We start from the raw sequence: 10541 nt of genomic DNA, 5'->3' as shown, positions 1-10541 counted from the left end.
TAATTTTTGTATTTTTAGTAGAGACAGGGTTTCGCCATGTTGGCCAGGCTGGTCTCAAACTCCTGATCATGGATGATCTGCCCACCTTGGCCTCTCAAAGTGCTGAGATTACAGGCATGAGCCACCATGTCTGGACTCACTATCTCCTTTTTTGACGTGAGTATCCCCCTTTTTTGACATGAGTATCTTTTGACATGAGTATCCTCACAACCAGCCCCTATCGTTTGAGATAATTTCAATCTATTTTTCAAGTAAGAATCTAAGAGAGCTTTTGGTGCCCCCAATTTGTTTTAAAATTAGTAACAATATCTTGTAGTCGGATATTTTTCTATTGCTTCTATAGTATGCATTTTCTTGCTTTATTTTACCCATATATGTATTTGGTGAGTGGAAAATGTAGTTGTTAAATGTATGGACTTTGGTATCAAGCAGACCTTGTTTTGAATCGTAGCTCATTACATCTTATACTCCCAAATAGCAAATTTCTTCTATTGTGGTTTTATTATCATCAATGTAAAGAAATAGACTCTTTTATTGTTCAACTGCTTTATTACCAGGACCTCTCCTTGAATGAAATGTAAGCTTCATGTTTAGATGCAGGATTCAGGAACATGTTTCAGCTAAGTATGACACATCCTAAAGGATGGCTAGTGTGGGAAATAGTGATTTTTCCTGGATTGTACTGTTGTCAATCACTTTTGATGTATCTGAACTACAACAGACTCCCTGAGGATTCCTAGCTAAAGCTCAGATTTTGTTTCAAAAGCCATTGAACTAACACGGCAACAAACAAACACACACAAAACAGATTATTTAAATAAATCAAGGCCGGGTGCAGTGGCTCATGCCTGTAATCCCAACACTTTGGGAAGCCAAGATGGGCAGATCACTTAAGGTCAGGTGTTCAAGACCAGCCTGGCCAATATGGTTGAACCCCATCTCTACCAAAAATACAAAAATGTGGCAGGCACCTGTGGTCCCAGCTACTCAGAAGGCTGAGGCCAACAATCATTTGAACCCAGGAGGTGGAGATTGCAGTGAGCCGACACCACTGCATTCCAGCCTAGGCAACAGAACGAGACTCCATCTCAAAAAAAAAAAAGAAAAGAAAAGGAAAAGAAATCATTACAGTGGCTGTATATCTTCTGAAATTTGCATACAATAATTGCTTCTGACATATTCAAATGCAATGCAAAAATTTGTCTATACTTTGAAAACCCTTCACGATTTAGAAACTTTGGGAATCATACAGCTAAACATACAGATGAGAACACAATGCTTCTGAATCTTATGATTCAATTTAAGTAATTATTGGGCCCCCACTAGGAGCTCAACCTGGCCAAGCCCTGAGATAGGAGGAAGGGAAAAATATTGGGGTCCTGCTTTCTTTTTTTTCTTTTTTTTGTTTGAGATGGAGTCTCACTCGTCACCCAGGCTGGACTGCAATGGCGTGATCTCGGCTCACTGCAACCTCTGCCTCCTGGGTTCAAGCGATTCTCCTGCCTCAGGCTCCCGAGTAGCTGGGATTATAGGCGCACGCCACCACACCCAGCTAATTTTTTTTTTGTATCTTTTGTTGAGACAGGGTTTCACCATGTTGGCCAGGCTGGTCTCAAACTCCTGACCCCATGATCCATCTGCCTCGGCCTCCCAAAGTGCTGGGATTACAGGCATGAGCCACTGCACCCAGCCCCTGCTTTCAAAAAGTATATAATTGGGCTTGGAGGGTGTGATTATCAGAGGCGTATGAATCAGAGCAACTCCATCTTAAATAGAAGCTGAGGAAAACGAGGCTGAAACCTACTGGGCTGCATTCCTAGACAGTTAAGGCATTCTAAGTCACAGGATGAGATAGGAAGTCGGCACAAAATACAGGTCATAAAGACCTTGCTGATAAAAGAGTTTGCAGTAAAGGCGCTGGCCCAAACCCGCCAAAACCAAAATGGTGACAAGAGTGACCTGTGGACGTCCTCACTGCTACACTCCCACCAGCGCCATGACAGTTTACAGATGCCATGGCAATGTCAGGAAGTCACCCTATATGGTCTAACAAGGGGAGGCATGAATAATCTACCCCTAGTTTAGCAAATCATCAAGAAATAACCATAAAAATAGGCAACCAGTTGCTCTGGGGTCGCTCTGTCTATAGAGTAGCCATTCTTTTATTCATTTACTTTCTTAATAAACTTGCTTTCACTTTGCACGGTGGACTCGCCCTGAATTCTTTCTTGCACAAGATCCAAGAACCCTCTCTTGGGGTCTGGATCAGGACCCCTTTCCTGTAACATGATGGTTAATACTGAGTGTCAGCTTGATTGGATTGAAGGATACAAAGCATTGATCCTGGGTATGTCTGTGAGGGTGTTACCAAAGGAGATTAACCTTTGAGTCAGGGCAGGGCATGGTGGCTCACGCCTGTAATCCAAGCACTTTGGGAGGCCGAGGTGGGAGGATCGCCTGAGGTCAGGAGTTGGAGACCAGCCTGACTAATATGGTGATGGGGTGAAACCCCATCTCTACTAAAAATACAAAAATTTGCTGGGCGTGGTGGTGTGGGTCTGTAGTCCCAGCTACTGGGGAGGCTGAGACAGGATAATTGCTTCAACCTGGGAGGCAGAGGTTGCAGTGAGCCGAGATCGTGCCACTGCACTCCAGCCTGGGCGACAAAGCGAGGCTCCGTCTCAAAAAAAAAAAAACAAAAAAACAACAACATTTGAGTCATTGGGCTGAGAAAGACAGATCCACTCTTAATCTGGGTGGGCACAATCTATGCAGCTGCCAGCTAGAATATAAGCAGGCAGAAAAATCTGAAAAGGTGAGACTGGCCTAGCCCCCCAGCTTACATCTTTCTCCTGTGCTGGATGCTTCCTGCCCTCCAACATCAGACTCCAAGTTCTTCAGTTTTGGGACTCAGACTGGCATTTCTTACTCCTCAGCTTGCAGACAGCCTGTGGGACCTTGTGATTGTGTGAGTTAATATTTAATAAACTCTCCTTTATATATATATATATACACACATATATAAAATCTATCTATATATAAAATACATATATCTATATCTATATCTATATCTATATCTATATATATATATATATCTCCTATTAGTTCTGTCCCTCTAGAGAACCCTGACTAATACAGGAGGACAGGGCTTACTTACCTTCACTCCATTATATGAAGGTGAGGACTAAACTCTGATTTTTATGTTGCCCAAATTCCTATCTAAGGGGTCTGGGGCATCATGCCTTACAAATCATAAATTCTCATCAGATGGGTTTTATTTCACACTAATCGTGACTTACTCTCCAACCTGACACTGGCATAATATTATGAGACAAGAAAGAAAATCAAAATATTTTACCCCAAAACATGTTTGCCATATTTTGAAATGGTCATGCAAAGCTGTTCTTTTTGGGGGCAAATTTGCATCTGTAAAGAATCTCTATTAACATAGCTAGATCTTTTTCTTCCAGACCCTCCCAATCCTAAAGAGATTAACTAAGATCTGAATAGGAAACATTTGTCATCTATTGTCTCTAAGGGCAGCCACTATAAGACTTTGAAAGAACTTTGGCCCCCACCATCTTTTATCTTAACCTGAACATTCCCTTTCCATCAATCCCAGGTCCTTAGAAAACTCAACTAATTGTAAAAAAGAAAAATTTTAAATTCACCTATAGCCTGGAAGGCCCCCCTCCACCACACTTTGAGTTGTCCTGCCTTTCTGGACCAAACCAATGTATTTCTTTATTTTATTTTATTTTTTATTTTTGAGATGGGGTCTCGTTCTGTTGCCAAGCTGGAGTGCAGTGGTGATCTTGGCTCACTGCAACCTCTGACTCCCGGGTTCAAGCGATTCTCCTGCCTCAGCCTCCCGAGTAGCTGGGATTACAGGCGGGTGCCACCACGGCCGGCTAATTTTTGTATTTTTAGTACAGACGGGGTTTCACCGTGTTGGCCAGGATGGTCTCGATCTCCTGACCTCGTGATCCGCCCGTCTCGGCCTCCCAAAGTGCTGGGATTACAGGCACGAGCCACCGCTCCCGGCCTACCAATGTATTTCTTAAATGTATTTGACTGATGTCTCATGCCTCTCTAAAATGTATAAAACCAAGCTGCACCCCAACCAACTTGGGCATGTGTTCTTAGGACCTCCTGAGGGCTGTGTCACAGGTCATGGTCACTCATATTTGGCTCAGAATCTCTTCAAATATTTTACAGAGTTTGATTGTTTTCATTGACAAAGGGAAATAGCTATATTTATCTATGTATATATAGACCTTGTGTAGACCTTGTTTTTAATCCCAGCTTCATTACATATTATCTTTCCAAGCAGCAAATTTCTTCTATGGTGGGTTTTTTTCTTTTTTTTTTTTTTTGAGACGTAGTCTTACTCTGTCAACCAGGCTGGAGTGCAGTGGCGCCATCTTGGCTCACTGCAAGCTCCGCCTCCTGGGTTCACGCCATTCTCCTGCCTCAGCCTCCTGAGTAGCTGGGACTACAGGCACCCGCCACCATGCCCGGCTAATTTTTTGTATTTTTAGTAGAGATGGGGTTTCGCCGTGTTAGCCAGGATGGTCTCGATCTCCTGACCTCGTGATCCGCCTGCCTCGGCCTCCCGAAGTGCTGGAATTACAGGCGTGAGCCTCCGGGCCCGGCCTCTGTTGTGGTTTTATTATCATTGTAAAGAAATAGACTGCCGCCTTGAACTCCTGGCCTCAGCCTGGTGGGAGAATCACTTGAGGCCAGGAGTTCAAGGCAGCAGTGAGCTATGATCTCACCACTGCACTTCAGCCTGGGTGACAGAGTGAGACCCTGTCCCAATAATTACAATAGTAATAATACATTTTAAAAATTAAAAAAAAAATGCAAGAAAGGCAAAATTAACGATTTTTTGCAAACATTTTCTCAACCCTCACAACTGCCCTAGAAGATACTATTACTCCTCTTTTACAAGAAAACCAAGGCTTCTAGAGGTTAAATTACTTGCCCGAGATCACTCAGATCAAAAGTGGGAGTTGCACAATCAACTCCTTTAATTTCAGAGGTGAAACACCTGCCAGCATAGCAGAAGTGCTGTGAATTATCAGGAAGAGGTGGGATCAGTGATTATTGATGGCGCCGGGAGGAGGGGCATACGTGAATTAGCTTTTTAAAAAGTAGTCAGTAAAGAGACTAGGTCACAATGTGTTTACTAGCATCTAAGATAGTGCTTCCCCATTGCTCATATGACAGAAAGCTCTTCCCCTGCTCTGCCTCCAAGACCCATCCTCTCCCTGTGACATCTGTGGAGATTTCTCAAGGACACGGCTCCAGGGGTAATTTGTTTCAGCTGCTGCTTTCTAAGGGCGCAAATCAATCTTATTAACCCAAGTTCCTGAGAGAGACTGACTACAGGAGGTTAAAAGACTAAAGGGGAGGAAGTTGACGTTGGTGGTCCTTTTTTCGCCTTTTCTCTTTTCAAAGAGATGAAGTAGCTGGTGTGTGGGTACAGAGTATGTCATAAGGATATTTCTTAGCAAATCCATGAGTTGATGCGTAAAAGCAGTTATATGCTAAGCTGACCTGGGACTAAAAGGTAAGTCAGTTGGGCATCCTTATAAGAACAAACCTTTCCAGCCAAAAGATCAAGCTGGCGAGCTCCGGCTGTTGCAATTCATGCTCTAGAATGGCAGAGTCACCACGTGAGTGTGACCTGGTGTCTAGGAATGGGAATTACTCTAATTCCTCTTCTGTTTCTTGGGAGATGACTTGGCTCTGTAATGGAGATAATATAGTCTTTGAAGTCAAACAGTCTTAGCTTCAAATTCTAGCTCTGTGACTCCTGAAAAGCTACCTAATTTCTCTACTGCTCAGTTTCCGCATTCGTTGAATGAGGATCATAATACTTACCATGTGGGGTTACTGTGGTTATCAAATAAGATGAAGCAAAAGGGCCAGGCATGGTGGCTCACGCCTGTAATCCCAGCACTTTGGAAGGCCAAGGAGGGCAGATTTCTTGAGCTCAGGAGTTTGAGACCAACCTGAGCAACATGGTGAAACCCCATCTCTACAAAAAATACAAAAATTAGCTGGGCATGGTGGCATGCACCTGTAGTCTCAGCTACTTGGGAGGCTGAGAATGCATTGAACCGAGACGGCTCTGTTATACTCCAGCCTTGGTGACAGAGCCAGACCCTGTTTCAAAAAAAAAAGGTTGGAGGGGCAACAAAGTAAAAGGACATCCCAAGGTGGCTGGCAGTAAATGGGTGGCCGCTATCTCTGTTATCAAAATCAACCCTCCAGTTTCTCTGCCATGTGCATATCTGGACAAGTAGCGTGGCTCCCAGCCGCAGCCTTATTTATGTCCCTTTCCTGTTCTTTAAGGGTAAGTGTTCCAGGAAGAAAGCTTTGCACATGTCAGTGAGGTCAAACAGCCCTGTGAGGAAAGGGCTCCTCTGGAATGGCGCCATTAGAGGGGAACCAGCATGAGACAGGGCTGCTGTGCAACCTGGGGAGATTCAGTTCACCTCTCTGTGCCTCCATTTCCTCAGTGTTATCTAGGGGTAATGATAGCCACCCATTGCATGATTGGAATAATCACATTTGTTCTATATAAACAACCAACAAGTACTTTACTCTTAGCCGCCCACTCCTCATAATAGGTTTTTGAGGAAATATCTGCCTCTTGACCTGCGGGGAAGGGGGATGAAGGCCAGGCTGTAGGGAGGACCCACTGAGAGTAAGGCAGTGAATGTTCTCTGCAAACTGTGCCATGCTGGACCTAGCTGGAGCATTCCTGACCCCTGAAGCATGTGTGCCAGCGCTTGTGTTCTACATTCACAGGTGCAGTAACTTTAAATTCCTCAAATCCCCTGAGTGCAAGGCCATGGCTCAGAAAAGCCCTGCAAACAGCAGTATTAATCTCCCCTACAAGGACTTGACCTCCGAGGTAACCAGGCGCCGAGTCACCATGATCACGAGGTACCCAAAATCTTTCCTCCGGATCGCTTGTGGGGTTGGGATGGAGCATAACACTGAGCCCCAGCAAGTGCGTGAAACTGTAGGTGGCACTGGTTTATTTAAATGTATTTGATGCTGCTGCAAGACACATTTCACAGAAAAGGAAACTGCTTTGTCATCCGTTGTGGAAAATAGACTTTTCTCACATGGCCTTTCAAGGGGTGATGACACCCATTTGTGTATGTTCACTGTGTGGGTGGTCGTGGCTCTTGATAGAGAGTGGGGAGTGGGGATCACTTTGGTTTGGTTTGGTTTTCTTGAGACAGGGTCTCGCTCTGTCACCTGGGCTGGAGTTCAGTGGTGCAATCACAGCTCACTGTAGCCTCAGCCTCAAGCTCCTGGGACTTAAGCAATCTCCCACCTCAGCCTCCCAAGTAGCTGGGACTACAGCCATGTGCCACCACGTCTGGTTAATTATTATTATTATTATTTTTGAGACGGAGTCTCTCTCTGTCGCCCAGGCTGGCGCAATCTTGGCTCACTGCAAGCTCTGCCTCCCGGGTTCATGGCATTCTCCCGCCTCAGCCTTCCAAGTAGCTGGGACCACAGGCGCCCGCCACGACGCCCAGCTAATTTTTTTTTTTTTTTTTTTTTTTGTATTTTTAGTAGAGACGGGGTTTCACCATTCACAGGATGGTCTCAATCTCCTGACCTTGTGATCCGCCTGCCTCGGCCTCCCAAAGTGCTGAGATTACAGGCGTGAGCGACTGCGCCTGGCCAGTTTTTTTGTATTTTTAATAGAAACAGGGTTTTGCCATGTTGCCCAGGCTGGTCTCAAACTCCTGGGCTCAAGTGGTCCACCTGCCTCGGCCTCCCAAAGTGCTGGGATTACAGATGAGAGCCACTGTGCCTGGCCCAAGCTGACACCTCTAGCTTGAGCTCTTTGTCGGGTACATTATGAGATTAAAAATAATAATCTTACTAAATCTGATAAGAAGTTGGTCAAAAAAATCAAAATTATTGATTTGAAATAGAAAATACAGACTTCCATCTAATGTTGTTTACAATGCCCTTTGACCTTAGAGTTTATTAGGATGTAAGATTCTAGCAAATTGATAGGAATTAGGTGCCATTTCTTAGTTACCATATACGGGAATGTTAAATCTTTGTTGATAGTGGTGCACAGCCAATTTGACACCACGGGTTTAGACCGTTGAGAGTGGGCATTGTCTGCAGGAAGTGTGGTCCCTGCGCTCTAATGTCCATCCAAGGACGAGATAGCATAATTCTGTGGCCTGTCCTAGCCACCAAACAATTCCCTTCCCATCATCCCACATCCTCTCAGCAACATTAGGGATCAGCTTTGATTGGGAGATGGGAGCAGTGAACTTGTGGCCAGATTGAAATTTAAATTTGGATTCCAGTTCTGCCTTCTACTGGTCACATGATCTCGGTAAATCTCCTTCTGTCTCAGCTTGCTCAGCTGAAAGATTTAATGTGGGGGCTGAGATTCTACATGTGGTTAGTTTCTAGGTAATTTCTAGTCCCTAGAACATAGTAAATGTTCAGGGAAATTAAATCTGAACCTGTAAACGCTTGACAGGCTAGTCCTATGCCCTTGAAGGCAAGGTTTGCCCAGCCTTGAGAAGGATGGGAAGACCCTGGTATACTCCAGCAGAAGGGGAGGCGAACCCTGCAGCCTGTGGATGGGGGCAAGTTAGGCCAAAGGGAGCTGTGAAGTGAACTTGAGGCTGGACTGGCCGTACGAATAGCTGGAATGCAAATGAAACATTTAGACACAGCCTGTCCCAGGCTGAAATGTACAGAGAGCTGGCCAGTAGGGGATGGAGAAAACTAATTGATGGGAAGAACTCCTGTTCTAATCCTAAGAGACCCTTGGAGGGTGGGGGTGGTGGAGTGAGGGTGCAGACTCCAACTCTGTTGGTTCCATGGCACCAACAGGGACAGCTGAGCTCACTCTGAGGAGAGCTGACTGACAATTAAAGTATATCTCATTTCTGCAAGGTGAGTGTGGGTGGAGGAGCTTGGAAGGATGTCCTCTAAAGTGTTAACTATTCTCTTTAGATGCTGGCATCTGGGGTATTTCTTTTGTTCCTTCTTTTTTGTTGTTTTGAGACACGGTCTCACTCTGTCACCCAGGCTAGAGTGCAGTGGTGCAATCATAGCTCACTGTAGCCTCGATCTCCCAGGCTCAAGCGATCCTCCCACCTCAGCCTCCCGAGTAGATGGGACCACAGGTGCATGCTACCATGCCTGGCTAATTTTTATTTTCTTGTGGAGAGGGGGTCTCCCTATGTTGTCCAGGCTGGTCTTGAACTCCTGGGCTCAAGTGATCCTTCCACCTCAGCCTCCCAAAGTGCTGGGATTACAGGCATGAACCACCATGCCCAGTCTGTTCCCTTTCTCTCTATTTATTTAAAACCCTATCTTTATTCAAATGGCATTCAATGTGCCTTTCTTCCTAGAAAAGAGATAATTACCCAGAAAAGTGATGAAGCTAAGGAGATACTCTCCCACTTGGATTTGGAACAAGCCCCTCCCCCTCGCAGGACCCACCTCGCAGTACCTCCCGCCCCACCTCCTTCTCCAGCTGAGGATCCCACACTCTCCTAAGATGTAAAACTTATTTTGAAGTGAATTCTTATACAGAACTCCAGAAAACAGTTTCAGTGGCATTCTTGAGGTTTGTCTTAGAAGACTCTTGAAGATCTTTGTTCTTTCCTATTTTTCTTCACCTAGAACCACCATAGAGCATGGTTTACCCTTGCTAATATGCTTAGTCATTTTTGGTTTTTTAATCCAAGTCTCTGATATGATATGCATATATTTTGGTCTTTATGTTATGCTATAGAACTGTTGCTGTAGTCAGTTGTATTTAAATTAATAAACAATTATCAGTCCTTGTTGTTTATTACTAAATCTGAATCAGTGAAAAGTCTAGGCCTTTTAAAGTCTAGAATTTAAAGATTTCAGGTCCTGGGAACCCTGAGGTAGCTGGATTTTCAAAATGCAACCTGAGACACTACAGTTGTGTGGCCCTATAATTTGGAGCTGCATTCCCATGCCGTGTGCTGGGGCTAGGGTGGTTGAGTTTCACGTTTATTGACAGTGTTTTTAAAGTTCGTTTCTGGGAGATTTGAAGTGATTTTCAAACTCTGTAACAGAAAACTCTACCCTGAAAAGCAGCCAAGTGTAGAGTGGTTCTGTTGTGGAGAAGTCCATTGCTTGAGTCCTCTCCAAGCTCTTTGACAGGCCCCAGTGCACCTCTAAGGACTTCCAGGGCTCTTCTGAATTGTTTGAAGGCATCAAAAATGTGATAATTCTGGCATACATATACATAAAAAAAAAATCCCCACATGTCATCCTTTATTTCATCTGCTTCTTCCTAGAGTCCTTGTAGGTGTTCTCTCTCCTTGTAAATGTGCTCTGGCTCCCCTATGAGAAAGGGAGTCAGAGCTTCTGTACACCATTGTGGAGCTGGGGTAATCACTCTGTGATCTCCCCTGATCCCATGCATTTAATAAAACCAATGTGCCTTCTTTAAAAATAAAAAGTGCTCCGGTTCTTCTACCCCCATAGTA

General features: G+C 44.6%; 1 protein-coding gene across 1 annotated transcript; it reads left to right on the top strand.

Annotated features, from left to right (window-relative positions):
- The first annotated feature begins 5225 nt into the window (after positions 1-5225).
- On the top strand, positions 5226-9858 carry MYOCOS (myocilin opposite strand). Its single transcript, XM_054558755.1, has 3 exons — positions 5226-5315; positions 6823-6960; positions 9426-9858. Exons 2-3 carry the CDS (start codon positions 6866-6868, stop codon positions 9571-9573), a joined length of 243 nt encoding a protein of 80 aa, XP_054414730.1. The 5' UTR covers positions 5226-5315; positions 6823-6865; the 3' UTR covers positions 9574-9858.
- Positions 9859-10541: the final 683 nt, after the last annotated feature.

Source organism: Pongo abelii, chromosome 1 (genome assembly GCF_028885655.2).
Source record: "Pongo abelii isolate AG06213 chromosome 1, NHGRI_mPonAbe1-v2.0_pri, whole genome shotgun sequence".
Taxonomy (NCBI): Eukaryota; Metazoa; Chordata; class Mammalia; order Primates; family Hominidae; genus Pongo; species Pongo abelii.
The sequence above is the reverse complement of the archived record's forward strand: the minus strand, read 5'-3'. Positions and strand labels throughout refer to the sequence as shown.

What these genes read in the sequence shown, in the direction of transcription:
- MYOCOS (XM_054558755.1), top strand. Translation starts at nt 6,866, where the DNA reads ATGGCTCAGAAAAGCCCTGCAAACAGCAGTATTAATCTCCCCTACAAG. An exon ending in CGAGTCACCATGATCACGAG is followed by an intron (nt 6,961 to 9,425) that starts GTACCCAAAATC and finishes CTTTCTTCCTAG; the next exon opens with AAAAGAGATAATTACCCAGA.